At 35.2% G+C, this 19,156-nt stretch overlaps 2 protein-coding genes across 5 annotated transcripts in view; one reads left to right on the top strand and one right to left on the bottom strand.

Annotated features, from left to right (window-relative positions):
• Positions 1-19,156, bottom strand: part of LOC126773154 (probable 39S ribosomal protein L23, mitochondrial) — a 176,580-nt gene that overhangs the window by 28,715 nt on the left and 128,709 nt on the right. The gene's annotated exons all lie outside the window — the stretch shown is intronic.
• Positions 1-19,156, top strand: part of LOC126773144 (tyrosine-protein phosphatase non-receptor type 9-like) — a 48,097-nt gene that overhangs the window by 26,478 nt on the left and 2,463 nt on the right. For all 4 annotated transcript variants that reach the window (XM_050493778.1, XM_050493780.1, XM_050493781.1 and 1 more), the window contains 10 exons: positions 10,356-10,564; positions 12,876-12,985; positions 13,716-13,839; positions 14,363-14,439; positions 16,417-16,603; positions 16,760-16,920; positions 17,813-18,042; positions 18,118-18,254; positions 18,581-18,657; positions 18,738-18,895. In XM_050493778.1, the coding sequence (XP_050349735.1) occupies positions 10,356-10,564; positions 12,876-12,985; positions 13,716-13,839; positions 14,363-14,439; positions 16,417-16,603; positions 16,760-16,920; positions 17,813-18,042; positions 18,118-18,254; positions 18,581-18,657; positions 18,738-18,895 (1,470 nt within the window). The remainder of the gene's footprint in view (positions 1-10,355; positions 10,565-12,875; positions 12,986-13,715; positions 13,840-14,362; positions 14,440-16,416; positions 16,604-16,759; positions 16,921-17,812; positions 18,043-18,117; positions 18,255-18,580; positions 18,658-18,737; positions 18,896-19,156) is intronic.

Raw genomic sequence — 19,156 nt, 5'->3', positions numbered from 1 at the left:
TAACCTACTTTTTTGTAAAGCTTTAGCTTTATTCACGATGGCACAAAAATATAATCAATTTAGTGTATTAGGTACAGTAATGTCGAAAGTTACGTTGATCAGTCAAAAAACGGATTTATACTCGTGTCTACAAAAACATAAAGAATGATGCGTGAAAGCAGCGATACATACGATCAATAATAAGGATAATATTTCGTATTATATAAATATAAAGGTATACATTACCCACAAATCGTCGTGAACTATTTTATTTTTAATATTCATTTCATATATATATGTATAGAATATATGTTTCTGGGATCGCACAACGGCCAATCTATATTCACAAAGTTATGCATACTTATGTCAGAAGAATTGCTCTCGAATATTTTGTCATCACTTTTTATAGATGCTCTCTTTATTGGAGATATATACTAACAATGAATTGCATTATTGGTTAGTTAAAAGCGAAACGACAACAATTAAACTTGATTCGGAGTAAGCTTAAAACCTGACATTATATAACGTTTTTCATTATTTTAAAAGATTTATTTCTAAATAGAAATGACTAAAGCTTGTAAGTGAGTACTTAAATAATGTAACCGATATGACTTGATTATCTGCTAACCCTGAAAGCTAACGTCTCAATCTTATCGTTAAGACTAAATTATCGTTAACCGTCATTCTATTACAATTTACAATTGTGTTATTAGTTATTTAGTTCAAAAAACTGTTACCTAATTATTAATCCTTGTTTACATTATACTAACGTTTTACCTTAGTGCTTAATTCTTTTGTTACAACGAAAGAAATATGGCATATGTCCATTTGATATTAAATAAACTAATAATTATTTAAAAGTAGATAATTCTACGTTATAACAGCAACCATTGGGATTTGAATAATTTGGTTAAAAAATAAAATACAATAAGTATTGTACCAATGGTCGTGATCTTTGGCAAATTGTCTATGTAGACAATTATAGTTAACCTTTCATGCAGGCTCAATGTCATTCAGATTTGTAATTTTAAACATTAAGATACAAAAGTAACTCGTATATATGTATGTAGTGCGATAACAATGACAAGAGGCCAACTTAAACGGTGTGCATTATAATGCTAATGTGCATGGGCAAAGGTGAAAATTTACCATAAGATACGATTTTGTACGTATTAAAAATCTTGTCCTAAATGATCTCGTTGGTCTTGGTTTTTGGGTTCAAACTTCAAATTCCTAGTCGGGTCAACAAGAGTTCATGTTATTTTGTCAAGAAAAATGCGTGAAAATGAATTTTTAGTATAACACTCCGTGCTTCGGAAAATGCCGTTTGTCATGCGCGTAATTGGCCCTGAGACATCGGTTCGGTTGGATTTAATTGCCGTCTCATCGAACTAAACGTGAAGGAAAAGATAGAACTCGAGTGTTCACGCAAACACTTATCCATCCAACTTGGGTTAGTTAATCTTTGAGATTAGTCTCCGTTGCCGTAGTTTAATCAAAAGAACATTTTTATTATAGCTTTTATTCTAAATAATTAAGTCATTTTCAAGAACACAAAAAAAACGTTAATAGTTGGACGGCACGTCGTGAATATCTCTGACATAATAACTGGACTCACTCCTACTCTCTCAGCATACACTTTTCGACCTCGCCCTAAAACACTTGCTAGTCATTACCATATATGACGTAATTGAAAGTTACGCGAATAACCTTGATATGGTGTTATAATTTAATATTATCTTATAAAAGTGTTGTTCTATGAATCGATAATAATCACATGTATTTATTATCAGACATGTTTTTAGTTTTATCATTGTAAGGATGACAATTAAAATGAACAAATTCAAATGTGAATTATACTAATGTGTAAATTTCTTTCAATTAGATTTTACATTATTGTTTCGTTATTAAACCGGTTACGATTCGCGAACCCTCGTCAAAACTATAGCCTTGAATTTAGTTAATCCACTACGGCATTCTCTTGTTATTAAAATCGTTGTTTTCCTCAAAAGCAATAAATAACTTTTGATATGAACGTCATCACAAATAATTTTTATTTATTTTTTTATTACAAAATATTCAAAATGACAGAGGGAATTTCGATATTGTGCCATTGAGCTGCATATGTGTATACCGTATTATATGTATATTGCCTTATAAGGCATCCATGCGATTTAACAGCGTGTTGATAAAACATCGCGTTCATCGTTCAGCAAAATTCACTGCGGGATCTGGTTTGCCACGAACTGGCGTACCTAGTCACTAAACATGCAATTCTGTGGTTTCTACTAATTGACTTTGGGCCCGGATGTAAACAAGAAAAATGTGGTGCTCTTTCAAATATATAATTATAATATATAATTTTGACATACATAATACACATATTATGTATGTCAAAATTATACACAAATTACTTTTTTGAAAGCTGTCATAATACGTCAGATAGTAAATTTTGACGATCTTTTCTTTCATGTTACTATTGAAAGAGATTTGGTTTTCTATACCATAGCTAATATGTATGAATATTTAATTAACAAGAGTAAGGAATAATTGCCAGCATAAATATATAAGTAACGAATAAATTCTAAAAAATAATATTAACACAATATATGCCAGTGACTAGCTGCAATACGTGTTAATTTCTACTATTTATCATAATGTTAAATAGTTTCGTTTGCAAGGAATTAACGCCTATAGCTATATATAGCTACATATAAAAGAGTACACGTGCTTATATACACCCTGATACTCGCGACAAGGATTTTATTTATGTATTGGGAGCAGTCCGCCTGTTCAACGACCAGTAAACATGAGTTACGTCGTGCCCTATTGAGAGCACATTTTTAGATGGACATTATGTAACATGACAAAACTAAATGTTTTTTATTTACTTTTTATGATTTTTTTATGTAAACAAACGTAAATATATATTGATTTCATAGTTATTGCCTTATTTCTTGTTTTATTACTAGCTTTTTTTTTGTATTTTGAAACAGTAATTTTCCTTTTATTTATTATAGTATTTTTTATATTTACTGTTTTTGAATAATGTTGTGGTTTTCTTATACACATCCGAATGTTTTGTCAAGTTATCCGAGTTAATATTTTGTCATTGTTACCTATTGAATTTTTTTATTAGAATTATGTTTTATAGGTACGTCATATCTTTTACGAACTAGCGCTAGCGCTAACGAACGCTGTACGTTTTACGCTGCGTACGATTAAGGGTCCGTTCACACAGACCGGCTCGGAGAGCATCGGCCTGCTTTTTTCTTTTCACACAGACCGGGTCGTATACGCTTGGAATTGGCCGGAGCGGAGCCGCCAACTATTTCACATCGACCGGCTGGAAGAGATCTGAAAGCGGGTGCGAGCGAGAAAGAGCACGCAAGCGGAGCCGGTCGGCTCCTTTTATTACTTCACACGAAGCGCGTTCAGGCATTTTTAATGACAAAAAAGGTGCAAATGCAAAAATAAACTTTACTACAATCACTCAAAACACTGTTTCCAACGTGATAAAAATCTGCTCTCCTCTCCGAGCCGGTCTGTGTGAACGGACCCTTACGCTTATTTTTAGTATTTGACATTTATTCTGCATTTATATACCGATTATATTACTAGGTCACAACAATGAGCTAAAGCGGTCGATATTTTTCCTATTTCATGGAACTTAAACTGATATATATATATATATATATATATATATATATATATATATATATATATATATATATATATTTATATATATATATATATACTTGTTGTATATGTATAAATTTTTTTGTCAATCATTGTAACTATAAATATTTTTAATATTTATTTCTGTATACTTTGATGATTATTCCATGTTTGTAGCACATGTTTTCGTAAAATTCATATAAAATATTATATAAAATTCATTTACGTGTAATTTTGTCAGACTAACATAGCAATATTAGCAACACTCGCTAGTAAAACTATACTGTTTACGTCTAACCATGACGTACATATAACGATTCTTTAATTGACATTCTATTTTAGTTCATAAGACATGAATTGTAACAATAATCGGCTCCTAAGATTACAACTGCTAATCCCGAACATAATTTATTAAAGAAATTATTTATTTAAAAAAAATATTCATGTCAATTTTTCTCGCAGTTTGAACTTTAAAAAATCAAATTTATTATTTTTAAGTAAAGTTTCAATATTACTTTTAAATAATCATTTTACCGGAGAAATTCAATTTAAAATATATTAACGGTAATCTGGTAATTATGTTTATAAATTCGATGGCTAGTCTTGTTCATCAATTATATGTAATAATCGTAGCCAAATACAATTAAATTAATATAAATGAATTCCGTATGAAAATTAACACCAGGCATTTTTATCAATATAATCTTGTACAGAATAATACGTCTTATTTATTAATGTTTTTAGCATATCAATATACACCTAGATTACTTGCGATAGATTTTATCTTATGTTCAATAATATTAAAATATCAGAATCGATAAATCGAATCGACTCTTTCTCGTGTTTACAATAATTGCTAGTCGACGCTGCCTTAATAAAATCGAACTTTCTGACATTTGACTTTAAAGGTCGACGTTGTAATTGGAAATTGAGTGATATTCGGTCGACGGACCACTCGATGACCTTTATAACTAAGAATATAATATAGGGTATAGGTGATAGGTATAGGAAAGCTTTTCGACGACGTTCGTTGTTCATTTCTAGTGCGGTCTCGTTGTAAAAATAAACTGAAAGTTTTAAATAGCAACGGACGCTTTTCGTTTTTATTACATGCGAAATTGTAAAGTGTAACAATACCATGTTGCATATCATAATAAATAACCAATATTTGAATGTAAGTACGCCGAAATAATTAAGATAGGAAATTTGTAAGATTGTAAGATGTAAAATTCTAGAGAGAATGGTAAAGTCAGGCGTCAATGGTAAGGTGCTTTAAATATGTCATTACAAACTGACAATTTTAAACAATATATTTTAAGAAGTTATATTTCGCAATTGAAATACCATTATTTGACCAACGGCTGGAACTCAGTCAACGTTAGTCTTTGTGTCACATTGCTATTGGCGTAATAACTTCATCAACTTCGATGAAACCTCTTTGACATCGTAATCAGCAAATAGCAGAGTTTTAGCCGTCTCTGCCTTTTATAACGAATTATACTAATCTAATTATGTTTCTCAAATGTTGCGCCCAGACTTCGCTCTAAAGATGAAACGTTTTTAGTAAAAGAAATATTAAGATTACAAGTGTACGATATGAGATGGCATGTCTACCTCCTTTTCCTTGAAGTAGCAGTGTCAAACTTTGTCTGTGACTAGCTGCTATGTACACGAGCACAAGGATCTCATTTAAAGCATGAATGCCTTCATTTTTGTAGCTGAAATGGGATATGACGAACTCCTTTTAGCCTTTGACGCTCATAAGTGGGTGCTTTTACAAAACTATATCATGCTTTGAAATATATCACGTATTAAAAAATAGGCCATACATAAAACGGTTTCATACAAACTGCTCCTATTAGTTTTTTGATAGTATTACTATAAACAATGTAAGAGACAAGGTTGTCAACAATTTATTTATTATTTTACATACATATATAATTACTGGACATTGCTTTTGTATAGCCATCGTAAACAAATACATTTTTGAAATGTACAAATAGTATAGAACCCTGAAAAATCCTCTTTATCTAGTTGTAATATAAAATCTATACGATACTGATTTATTTGTGTAAGTACTATAGATCAAGGGTAAAATGGCTGGTGGTATTGTGAGGCATAAATGTTGGCGGAAGAGCATCATTTTGTATAGAAGCACAGCTGCAATGGATTGAATGAATGTGGGTATTTAAAGTGCACATACTTTTTGAAATAGCGAGCGCTTCGCTCTGCTGATTTTTCTTATTTCTTCTTTCTCAGCACCTGCATTAATACTCAGTTATATCTAAGCTGCAATAATATTAGTTATACATATAACAAAATTGTATCACAGCGTTCAAAAAATAAAGTAATAATCGTGCGTAATTGTGAAGTAAAAGATTCGCCGTATTTGTTGCAAATAGGATTATTATTAATTATATGCGATGTGGGATATTTTTCTGAACAGGAGGGAAGTAGCTTTAGATTTGCGAACGTGGTATCGCATTTGACTCTAATCAAATTGAATTTTGCATAATTTCCGGTGTAACAAATATCTGTTATTGTAAGGAAAGTCTTTCTTAAAATTGTTTAACCAATACACATGATATTAAATGTTAGTACTGACGGATAATTAAATAATATATTTCGTCATCTGCATTGTGATGCGCACAGACAAAGGAATTTGCTGAAACGGCGAAGTTAAGTGTTAAGGCAAGAGTGAAGTCGATCACGGCATGCCACACTCTGATGGAGTGTGCCGCTTGGGGGCCTCAGCGCCTTTCCCTGGCGACTTTAATCGGCGGAGACCTTTCGCTGCCGAGCGTGATAAATGCCATGCTTGGTAGCGAAAGGTGCTGGATGGAGATGGTCTCCTTCTGCGAAAATGTCATGTCGCAGAAGGAGGCCGCGGAGCGGGAGCGCGAGGAAAGTGCCTCCGCTGACCCGCTTCGTCGAAGAAGACCGGGGAGAAGACGCCGGCGCTATGCGCATCTTCTCCTCCCGCCGTGAGTGTCGCCGGGGCCAGGGGGTCTCTGTACCCCGAGTACCCCCTAGTATTTGGAGGCCCGCAGAAGCGGGCCAACCGTCGGGACGGCACGGTAGTATGCGCAAGCGATCCCGTGACGTCCCCCGACAAGATGGAGTGGGTACCGCTGGTTTTTAGTGGGTATTCCGGCGCCTTCAGCGCCGGCGAGTCCCACATACCCCCCCACCTCATGTGGGGGAAACACATAAATGTGTTTTTCCAGCGAAAAAAAAAAAAAAAAGGGTGAAGTCGAGGAGGAGGCGGGCGTCAAGTTTGGTAGAATTTGTTTATCTTAGTCACCAGCCTACTTATTCTCCCATTTAAAATCGAATTTACCTAATAATTTAAATTTTTCGTTTGGTTATATAATTTTGATTTTTAATTAATTTCTAAAATAGTTAAATTTGATTTTTAAAGTAAAGCAAATACTGTATTTCGGAAGCTTATACTAAACAATTGCACAAAAACTAAATAAATACTACGGAACTAATTCATATTATTGAACCTTTAGTAAAATAAACAAAGTTCAAAGCTATGGCCCGACAGAGTATTAATAGATATTTAAATGAAAATAATACTATCGTCTACTTCGGCGTCATCGGGGGATGTCTAGACTGCAGTCTGCCCAACGCGGAAGACTCAGGCCAACGCACTTAACGAATAGGTAAAGTGCATGATCTCTTTAACATTTATTCATAACGATATCATCAAGTGAAAGTTGTTCATAATAATATTAGTGTTTAGTTGATTAAAGAATATGTAATGATTCAATTTATAGTTTTGTACAATGTCGTAGTTATTCCATTTGTCCCACAATATATGCCTTTTTAAATTACTGGTTTTTTGCAGCATTTGCTTAAGTTGTTTAGGCAGCGTTTTTTTTCTAAATTACTTAAAATACCTAATTTAAAGAGTAGACTTAGCCTCATATATTTTGAAACAAGATATTATGATTTCATACTTAGAGCGTAGCGCAAAACTGAGGTCGGTGACCTGGCACCCCTACCTTTCTTAACATCCCGAGCCTGTCTGACTTCACCCCCAAAGTTTCTCGTACGTCTTCCGTTTTATTGACCTTAAGTATGTTATATATCTTGCAAGATTTCTCTCTTTTTTGTTTAGTCCATTTGATGACGATATTCTTTGAGTTTGAGTTGCATCTATTTGCTAAAAAATAAACATGAGGCTGATAAAAATATTTATTTAACAATAAAATTTAATTTGAATCTTTAGTACAGACTAACTAATTAAATGTGTAATAATTTTTTCATAAATTAAAACACTATATGTATATTTATACAGAATAACCAATATACTTATATTGGTTTTACTTAGTTTTAGTTACAAGACAGCTTTTACATTTTGTAACTAATTTATTCATTTGGATATTCATTTTATTCTTAACTTCGTTCCACTTTAAATGGGCTTTATAATGATTTGCATGCTTATGCGTATTTAATAAATCGATACGCTTTACACGTTATAAGTAGTTTTAAAGTGAAAACCACTTCTCATTGGAAACTGTTTTTATAACAAATGAAACACCAATTAAATATTGATAAAATTGGGCAAGAAATTTTAAACTTTAGTTATTTAATTATTTATTATAATATGTTTTAATGTGTTTTAATAATGGACTACGCTTCTTTTTACTACTTTTTCGAGAGGTTTTAGAAAAAGTGAACGAAGGTACACTGATATAAAATATGCGTAGACATGGTTGGACTGCACGGCACTTGGAATATTTGCTTCTAAATAATTTAATTACATGCTCTTAGTTCAGTACATTGAGAACGACATGGCACTGACATAAAACAGCCCTCGTCCATATAGATTCGTATTCCAAAAAAGAGATCACTTACCCTCGACTGATCCGCAGCATCGTCGAGCGTGAATATTTATGAGCATGGCCCGCTGCTATAGAAGATTCATTACAAACTCTTGAAACTGATCAACCAAATTCAAGTCGCAAATTGACTTAATTGTCTCATTCGGCCGAAAAAAAAGTGATTTTGAAAATTACGTTGTTATATAAACCATAGAAAAAATGTCGATTTAAATCGTTATGTGTAAAATAATTTTGAATAGATTGATGATTTGTTTTCTAATAGGGAATGATTTATGATAATATTCTATTCTTGAAATAATAATTCAGCTAAAACATATATGTATGCTTTACATAGATTAGCGTAGAAGCGAAAGTGTATTCATTACGACACCATTTGCAGTTGTTTAATAACGTGCCCGTAATATTTATTTTAGAAAGCATCAACACAAGTGTCGCAAACCTAATGATATACGCTATGTTGGCTACTAGTATATGGATCGAACTGTTCTATATTCGAAAAGCATAATGCATTTTTAGCTAATAATAGAACAACTCATCGCTACTTCGAATTACTGCATTTGAATTAATACTAATAAGAAAGTCATATAGGATAACGCGGTTGCAAGAATAGGTACTCGAATAGACTTCCATTTATACATTTTAAATAAAGATAAAAAAATGCAAGATTATTTTATCATATCATACCTGAGCCTATAATCGTTAAACTGCCCCTTTTTCTACTTGTACTTTGCCGTAATGTACATTTACAAAGCTGACTTTTAAAGTAAAAATCTAAACAATCTATAGAAATTTTTCAATCTATCTACTATTATAGAAGTCTAGTACACTGACAACCAGACATTTTGAGTTCCGATTGTCCAAAAACTCACATAATATAATTGAATGTTCGATAAATGAGAATTATTGATTAAATTTTTTTTTGTTCTGGCTACCGCTGTGAACGTAATGCGGAATTTTATGTCAAATCGTGGACAGTAGGTACATACATAGATATCAACTAGTCATTATTATTTATTAGTCATACGTTAGTTTCCATTTAGCAGTTATATACGAATAGACTATCGGTTGTTTGTTGTTGTTCCATCCTATACAAATAGTAAATAGGTATTTTTAAAATTATGTACTCGTAGAGTCCCATACCTATGTATACGTAGACTCCACTCAAAATCATATTATGGACTTTTACCTACTAAGAAACCACTTTGCTGTAGGTACTAGAGCATTTCTAAGAAAGATATCCGACATCGAACACGAGATTTTCCTCTGCTGACGTATTTAGTACCGAGTAACACATTTCCTTTGGAGATTCGAGCTAGATAGTAGCTAGTTCTTTAACTACATTTTCAAAGTCAACATAAAATTACTTTCAATTGAAACGTGGATTTTAACATACATTTCTGATAACGTACATTTTTGAAGTCCTGAAATAGATTTTAATATATTTTATAGTAAATATTTTGTTTTTATCTAAAAAATTAATTATGTAAAATTTAAAATGACTTGGATAATAAATTTAATACTTTCATTATTTATTGGACTTGAACCATAAATCACGGGTAACTTATTTTTAAGTATTTACTTATTGTTTTGTCTTGCAACCATTGTTAATAAATAATAAAATAAGCTTACAAAGCCTTCTTAATGTCGAAAGTAATCTTTACTCAGCATTAGCGGATCTCAATTTATAACACAGATTTTAAGCGTATATTCAAGCTTTTTATTCAGCTCCTATAAATTTATCAACTAAATACATGTCTGCGTAACTCTGTTAATAAATCTTAGGGATTTATTTTAAAATATAACTTAAAATGTTGCTTGATAATCTGTATTTCGTTTTTGTTTAAGGGTGGTTATCCAGCCAAACTAAAGAAGGTGCTCATTGTGACAGCACCACTGTGGTTCAAAGCACCGTTTCGAATTCTTCGGCTGTTTGTGCGTGAGAAGTTACGCGAGCGCGTACACACAGTGAGCGCGCCGCAACTCGGCGTGCACGTGCCGCGTGCGAGCCTCCCACGACAACTCGGCGGGCACCTGGAGCCCGATCACAGTGCTTGGTAAACTAGTTATGCTTATACATGAACTAAATGCTACGACGACCTCCTAAAAAATGTAATCTGGTTTAGCCAGTATCATTAAACACTATAGAAAAAAGTAAAGTAATAGCTGCATTTAGGCCTCTCGAGGAGGTGGCTTGGACCATCTTCCACTACGCTCGTTTAAAGCAGTTTTGTGGGTACACATGTGACTTTCATCTATCACATGCAAATGTTTTTTTTTTTTCAAATAGGACGGATAGGTCCTTAGATTTTACATTAGCGCGTTCACAAGCAAGCAACAAAAGGCTTCCTCTTTATAATATTACTCATATTGATTTTATCGATTGTCGATGGAAAATACAATTATTTTTAATTCTATTTTTGGTTGGTTTTAATGATAATCAGTTATTCAGAAAATGTGTAAGATGAAATTTCATATCAAATGTTCACAAGGTTCGAACATAACTATGTATAACAAACGTTATTGTACTTAGATATGTATGTATATTATTACTACTTTCAATGTATTGTAAATAAACTCGCAGTAAAAGAGACCTTTTCCAATTTAACGTCGATAATTAATTAGAATATGTAGACGTCTACACAAAATACTCTAATATTTACTTTTCATTATAAACTGTTATTGTTACAATGAAATAGAAAGTGCTTGTTCGTAAAGTTTCCTGAAAGCTGCTTGTACAAAAAGCTTTCGCTTAAACTGTATATTTGAACATTGCACAATTACGGTTTCGTCGACGAACAACTTCGAACTCTGCCAAATCACCACTACATATGACCCAGATAGAAATTGTCAACGTTATACTTTTTTTCATAACAATTTATATCAGTTTCGTGCAAAAAAACTGAAATCGATGCGCCTCTTTATTTACCGATACGAAAATGAGGTTCGAACTTGACCCCATTGGGTTATTGTCGTAACTAACACTTGATTGGAAAATACGAATATGAACTTTGCTTTTTACGGGTGGTAGTGTTTCGTGCAATCTCGTCTGGGTAGGTACGACCCACTTACCAGCTTCTAGTGGCAAAGAGGAAGAATTTATAACATAAATAAATAAAGTTTATAGTGTTGTGTTCTGCTTTGAGGGATGTCAGTTGAATTAGCAGACAAACATATCAACAAATATCATCTTAGTTCCTATTGTTGTCGATGCATTGACGTTGAAGTATATTTAGTATTCCTTTGTCCGTATAGTTTTTGTAAACTACTCGAGCTGTGTTAAAACATGCTTCATAGAAGATGGTATATTTTTGAAAAGTTTTTTTTTGCATTCTAAATAAAATGTAGCCGTTTACGTAGATATTTTTGTTTCGAAGCAAGTACAGTGGAAATACTAGATTTTGGTGAAAATGGATGGTATAGTGACAATAAGCCTTGTCGGCGAACTAATAACAAAGGTTCCGTATAGCGGTCTGATCAAATCACTATTACCATATTTGTAAACGTGAACAATGCAATTGGAGAAAAAATCTAAACTAGATGGATAGTTTTTCACTATTGCAGATACACTACAATTTTCCTTTATAAATACGGTTTTCAAATTTAAATGTCACTCCCTATTAAGTGAGCTGACATTCTATTTTCCATTTCTAATATCGGATTCACGTTGAAAAATATCAACAGGAAAATCTGTTCTCCGAATTTAACTAAACGATATTTTTTGTGTCGTAACGGATATTTTTGTATTATTGGATGGCGGTATCATCCTTTAAAATTAAAGGCCAGCCGCGATGACCCAGTAGTTGGAACTCATGAATCGTGACCGATGATTGCGGGTTCGCTCGCGGATAAAAACTACTGAATTTTCATTTATGTTTATAATTTATGAAATGAAACATCCTGAGGAAACCAGAACTCCAATCCCACTGAAATTGTGCCATGTGGATAACCACCAACACGCGTGGTGCAGCGTAGTGGAATAAACCTCAAACCTTTTCCACTGTATGATACGGAACTCTAAATTTGCATAAGCTGTTATTTAATTACACCCGTTAGTATGGGTAAACTTGCTACCGTTTGCTTTGAAATTTGCACAAGCTCTTGGCGATGTTTAATCTTGTACGTTAAATTTTATTAGTTTCAGTACATTGATCGAATAATGACTGTTTATAGTAACTTATTTAATACAAATATATGTATAATATGTGATTTAACTTTCGACACTGAAATGTATTCATGCAAATAAGAGAGTTTTTACAGCCAAAACAATAAACTATTTCCATAAATGGAAACGATTAGCCCCTAATTCCTAAACGACGTTCGTTAGTGCGAGTTGATCGAATTAAGAACGCTTCGATAAACTTTCAGGTTGGAGTATTGCAGGAACTGTTACACGAACAACCTGAATACCAAATTGGACGGCGTTATAGACGATTATGTGATAAGTAATCACTTACCACACGTCAAAACGCAAAATGGTAAGTACCAAACAATTCCACATTTAAAAGTACATCATTCAGTAAAGGGTTATACTATTTTGTAACTTAATTTAAAACTATGAATATTGACCGTTTTTCTTTTCCTTTGTTGATGATAATAATTATAAAATGTTACTTATAATAATTGTTTAGCATAATATTAATATAATGCGCGTTTATATATTTCACAAACGAATTTAAAATCGAGTTTAAAATTTATTACTATATATAATGATTGATTCAAGAATTTTGAGTGATGTATTTTGATTTTTCATCACACAAGTTTCGTAATGAGGTCTTGATTTACATATGAAAAGTAAAATATGTATACGGATATAACGTATAAAATTTATTGTAATGTTATGTTTTGAGTTAATTTAATAACTAAGAAGATAGCGAAAGTAACATAAAAACCTTAATGCAATGCTTGCATGAAATATAATTAACCTAGTTTTGCATATTCGTATAAGCAATTCGGAAAGAATACATATATACGAATTGCATGCTTCTAATATTTTTTTTCTACTCGTAAGAGTAATTTTTTTTTATTTTTATTAAAATTAAAAAAAAAATTATTAAAAAAATATATTTTATTTTTAATTTTATTTTTATTAAAAAAAGCAATTCGATTTACAAACAGAGACGACGATACCGAACCCTTTTGTCATTGCCTATTTACACATAGTTTTTGTGTTGAAAACAAATGTAATAGTTCAGTGTTCGACGACAGGCTTAATAGATGCGGAGGTTCCGTGTGACATGACCAGCGACCGCGGGGCGCGCCTCGACAACGGTTCCGACATCATGCACATCAGCGGCGACCCGCCCTACACCTGTGACCCCAGCCCGCTCAGGTACAGCCCTCTCGCCTCACTCACCTCCTAACATGTTTTTGTTTCACTTTTATAAATAAGGTTACTCCGTTTGTTAGAAATAATATGAATGTGTTCTTCATGTTTTTATTTTGTACTTTAGATATTGCTTCAACTTTTTTTACGTTGCATGTGTTAGAAAACAGAATACAATAAGTTTGTGTAATTTCAGTTGAACGAATCAGAAATTGATTTTACTGATAACAATCGTTCAAGATTCGAGACATAATTATATTAATAAGCAAGCGTTAAGCTACCATCGGTACAAAATCGAGAGGACGGCGGTAATTACTCTTTTATACGAATGCATATACTGTATACATAGAGACAGATATTTTTTTATTATATTTGTTTGTTAAATTATATTTTTCCATATCAATGCTGGTTCGTGAGAGTATTATCCTACGTCTTTTACTAAGAAGAGTCCCTATCCAGCTCTCAACGTCCGGTTCTGAGGTCGGTAGGTCACTAGAAATTGTTATAAACAATATATATTTTATTCCAGACACACGCATGGCTACAATGGCGAAATGAAGGCCGGACACATAAACTCTGGAGACGAAGACGATATAGACTTAATAAGTAAGTAGTTTGTTTATTTATGCTCGTTTTGATATAAGAGAAATAATTTTTGGATATTTTTTTATAGAATAGGAAGACGAGCATATGGCCGCCTGATGGTAAGTGGTCACCAACGCCTATAGACATTCGCATTGTAAAAAATGTTAACCATCGCTTACATCACCAATGTGCCACCAATTTTGGGAACTAAGATGTTATGTCCCTTGTGTCTGTAATTACACTGGCTCACTCACCCTTCAAACCGGAACACAACAATACCAAGTACTGCTTTTTTGCGGTAGAATATCTGATGAGTGGGTGGTCCTACCCAGACGAGCCTGAACAAAGCTCTACTACCAGTAATTAATGTTTTTATTATTTTAAATAAAACGCAAAAACGTATCCCAGTTGATTTATGTGTAATATTGTGCGTGTCTCAAGTAAAGTCAATGGTGTAATTTTGTAAATGAATATTAGAAACGAAAGCGTATTATCTAAAGTAAACGTAACGGCTAAACAGCTGCCGAGCATTTCGGTATATGATTTAGTCGATTTATTCCAGTTAATTGCTATAATTAACTATTTTAGGCCTAGGGACCTTCGCGGGCTATCGCAGAACAACTGGCAAACGTTGCGTTTTATTCGTAGAACGCATACTTTAGGAATTAGGTTATTATGATTTAGACGTGCAAATATCTAAATTTTGATTAGATACAAAATTACTATATTACTATTGTATATTAAAAAAAAGTAAGTTTTTAAGCATTAATGTTTATATGTTTATATTTATATACTTTTCATATAAAATCTCTTTTAACATTTGACAAAAAAAAAAATGTATACAATTGTCATTATTACAATTCAATTATGAAAATATATATTTTTTATTGATTTTTTTTATAAATGGATTCGGATACAACCAATACGGGTATGTCAACAAACATTGCAAATGTTTTAACACAATTTGCGTAATATATGGATGGGAAGATTTCAAAGTAGACAAAGACCGGCTCCCGGTAATCAAGTCGTATTATAACTTACCGCTGGTTTTGATAAAAAACTTATAAAATAAAATTCGATACATCAAATTTTGCGTAAATCTTGATTCACATAAAATTTTATGTTACACATTTTAGATTTTAATTCATTTAAAATAAAGTTTATACGTTTACTGAATGTATCGTATTATTGTTATATTTTTTATTAAACACTTTTTATTTACGTTTTAGTATTAAATAATTAATTTACTGTCGTAGAATATATATTACTTTTATTCTGTTTGTTATTGAACTTTTTTAATGAAATCATTTAAATTATAAAATTAAGTTACTGTGATGATATTACAGGCTAGAGAATATTATTGAATTGCACGAAAGATACAGGTTGGTCTGGTATTGTAGAATTTTATAACAGTAACAGTCTGTTAATGTCCCACTGCTGGGCTGAGGCCTCCTCTCCCTGTTGAGGAGAAGGTTTGGAACTTATTCCACCACTCTGCTCCAATGCGGGTTGGTAGAATACACCTGTGGCAGAATTTCAATGAAATTGAAATTTCAAAAAATGTGTCTACATGCAGCGTTCCTCACGATGTTTTTCTTCACCATCAAGCACGAGACGAATTCTAAACACAAATTAAGCTCATGAAAATTCAGTGGTGCTTGCCCGGGATCGAATCCAACATCATCGGTTAAGATTCACGCGTTCTAACCACTAGGCCATCTCGGTTATAGCATTTCATGTGTCATATTAAATATTGTTACTCTTAATTTTACAGGTTAGTTTTTTAATAAACGGTATCGAAAAAAAACTACAAAGTAAGAGTCCCCACGCTTCCGCGGGCTTCATCGCCCAAGGGCTTCCTATTCAATAAAGGATAAAAATTTGCAGTCTAATGAATCACTATAAACGCAATGTTAGCGATTTACGGTGGATCTAGACTGACGGTCCCCGGCTACGAGCGGAGCCCATATCGCTAGTAATGTGGTCGCCGGCCCGCAGCGCGCGGCACGTGGTCGTCGGGCGAGGCGTCGCCGGGGCTGTCGGACGAGGAGTGCGGCGGCGGCGGCGCGGGCGAGGCGCCGGGCGCGCTGCTGGCCCGCGTGCGCGCGCTGGGCCGCCGCGGGCTCGCCGCCGAGTACGACGACATCCGTGCGCGCCCGCCCGCCGGCACCTTCCACCACGCCAAGTCGGTACCCCGACCCTTCCCTCGCTTTGATGCATTTTTGGTAGCCCATTGGCAATCGGTGTTGCCGCTTACGACTCGACCTATGAGAGTTTTATAAAACCCACCCACTATGTTACACGTAGAATATTGAGGACTGTTTCTTTCCCCATTACGCAGATTGCCCAGCAACCTAGCAAAGAATAGATATACGGACGTGCTGTGTTACGACCACTCGCGCGTGTTGTTGTCGCAGCTGGACGACGACCCCAGCTCCGACTACATCAACGCCAACTACGTGGATGGGTACAAGCAGCGGAACGCGTTCATCTGCACGCAGGGTGAGTGCGAAGTGTATGGCTGTCATTCATTTTGTGTTAAAACACTGTTCATTCGCTAACCCATTTGTACTTTTGCTCCATTACAATTAATAAAAAATAATTATTGTCATAATACATTATTGAGTACGTAAAAATGTGATAATTCAATAACCACTTCTATCACTTTTAATTAATGTGAAATTCCTGCAAAACGTACTCTTTCTACGAACATTTATTGTAAACTGTATAATCATTTCGTGGAAGGGCGTAGCGCGACGCCTACATGTACAACGAACTGAAATATTCTCTTAATGCTCGAAACGGTTTTCGCTGAAGTTAGCGATTCTATGAATACGGTTCTGACCTTCGAACAATGTATTAGAAACGATAAAATAGATTTGTTTAATTGAAAGTAAACATACTCCACTATATATCATGTAATATACACGAACCATACTTTTTAATGTATTGTTAACAGTCGATATAATATGGAACATTTTAAAAACTATAAATTTATAATATGTATGCAATTATGCATGCTATAAAGATTTTATTATGTGTAAAATTTCAAATCGTGTCGTTTCTGAACTTACGATTTCTATTGAATTTTCCGCTCTGACGTCTCGGTCGGCCCATAGTTGGCGCGGGGCCAAGAGAGTTTGAAATATCGCCTAGTGCTCTTGACTACGGAGAAAGTTTGGCACTTTTACAAACTAAAAAAATGGTTTTCGACTTAAATGTTGCAGCTCTTTTTATACAATCGTTTTTACTTTTCTGCATTATATTTAGCTATATATATAACCGGCTGGATATCGTTAAAGATCATCCGGTATACCGGTTTCAGTGAATATTTACACAATGTTTTTTTTTTGTACATAAAATTGGACAATATATAAGAAGGGATCTCACGCAGGGCCGCTGCCAAAGACGTTCGGCGACTTCTGGCGCATGGTGTGGGAGCAGGGCAGCCTCGTGGTCGTGATGACGACGCGCACGGTGGAGCGCGGCCGCGTCAAGTGCGGCCAGTACTGGCCCGCCGCGCCCGGCCAGCGCGCCGTGCACGCCGGGTTCGCCGTCAGCACCGAGGCCGTCGACGTGGACGACGACTACACCGTGTCGCACCTGCTGCTCACCGACCTGCGGGTGAGTGCCTGCGCGCCCGCGCGTAGGCCCGGCCGCAGGCCCGGCCGCAGGCGGTAACGTGCGTTGTGCCCGCAGACGGAGCAGCGGCGGCGCGTGTGGCACGGGCAGTACACGCGCTGGCCCGACTACGGCGTGCCGGGCGGCGGCCGCGCGGCGCCCGTGCTGCGCTTCCTGGCGCTCGTGCGGCGCGCGCAGCACCGCGCCCGCCAGGAGTACGTGCCCCTCTACTAGCTTAACTCTCGAAGTCGTAGATATGCTTACATTGTATTCTCTACCAAAATCATATCGTGGTATACTTTATCCACATATTATTCCATTTTATATATAAAAATACCTCCCATAGCGTAAAATTAATGGTAGGTATTTTTTTTATTACACGCTCAGCTTCAATTCCTTCTTTTTTTCTTCGTCCATATAAGACGCAGAAAACAATCTTGCTTTGAATTACACTAGCTCTGTGATTTTAATTAATCCAGGTGAGTGTATATTAATAATATTTGACGTATTCTATTTGTAATATTTTCTCCTACGGTTTCAGACTGGGAGACGCGTGGGCGGGTCACAGTAGAGGGCCCCCGATCGTCGTGCACTGCTCGGCTGGCATCGGGCGCACAGGTGCGTGGGGAGCTGGGGCGTGGTGGCGGGTGGGGCGTGGTGGCCGGCGGTGAGCGGGCGGTACAGCGCGTGTGTTGCAGGCACGTTCCTGACGCTGGACACGTGCACGTCGCGGCTGGCGGCGGAGGGCGTGGCCGACGTGCGCGGCGCGGTGGAGCGCATCCGGCAGCAACGCGCGCACTCCATACAGATGCCCGACCAGTACGTGTTCTGCCACCTCGCGCTGCTCGAATACGCGGTCAGTATCACCTCTCGCCTCCGGTCGCTATTACGTGTAACGGTTGGGGAGCCTCGATGGTTCAATTCAAACCTTTATTAAAGACTGTAATCTTGGACGACCGTTTTATCGTTGTCTACCGTTGCCGTCACCTAATTATCATATTTATTCATTCAAATTTTTGAACAATGAAAATAATGAAAGATTATATTCAATATAATTAAAGTATTTAATTGATAAAAATCGAACCGTTAAGAAAGAATGTATTAAAGCGTTTTTCGA

The sequence above is a fragment of the Nymphalis io genome, chromosome 14 (assembly GCF_905147045.1).
Source record: "Nymphalis io chromosome 14, ilAglIoxx1.1, whole genome shotgun sequence".
In the NCBI taxonomy this organism is placed as follows: Eukaryota; Metazoa; Arthropoda; class Insecta; order Lepidoptera; family Nymphalidae; genus Nymphalis; species Nymphalis io.
Note: the sequence above shows the minus strand (reverse complement) of the source record. Positions and strands in the feature narration are given on the sequence as shown.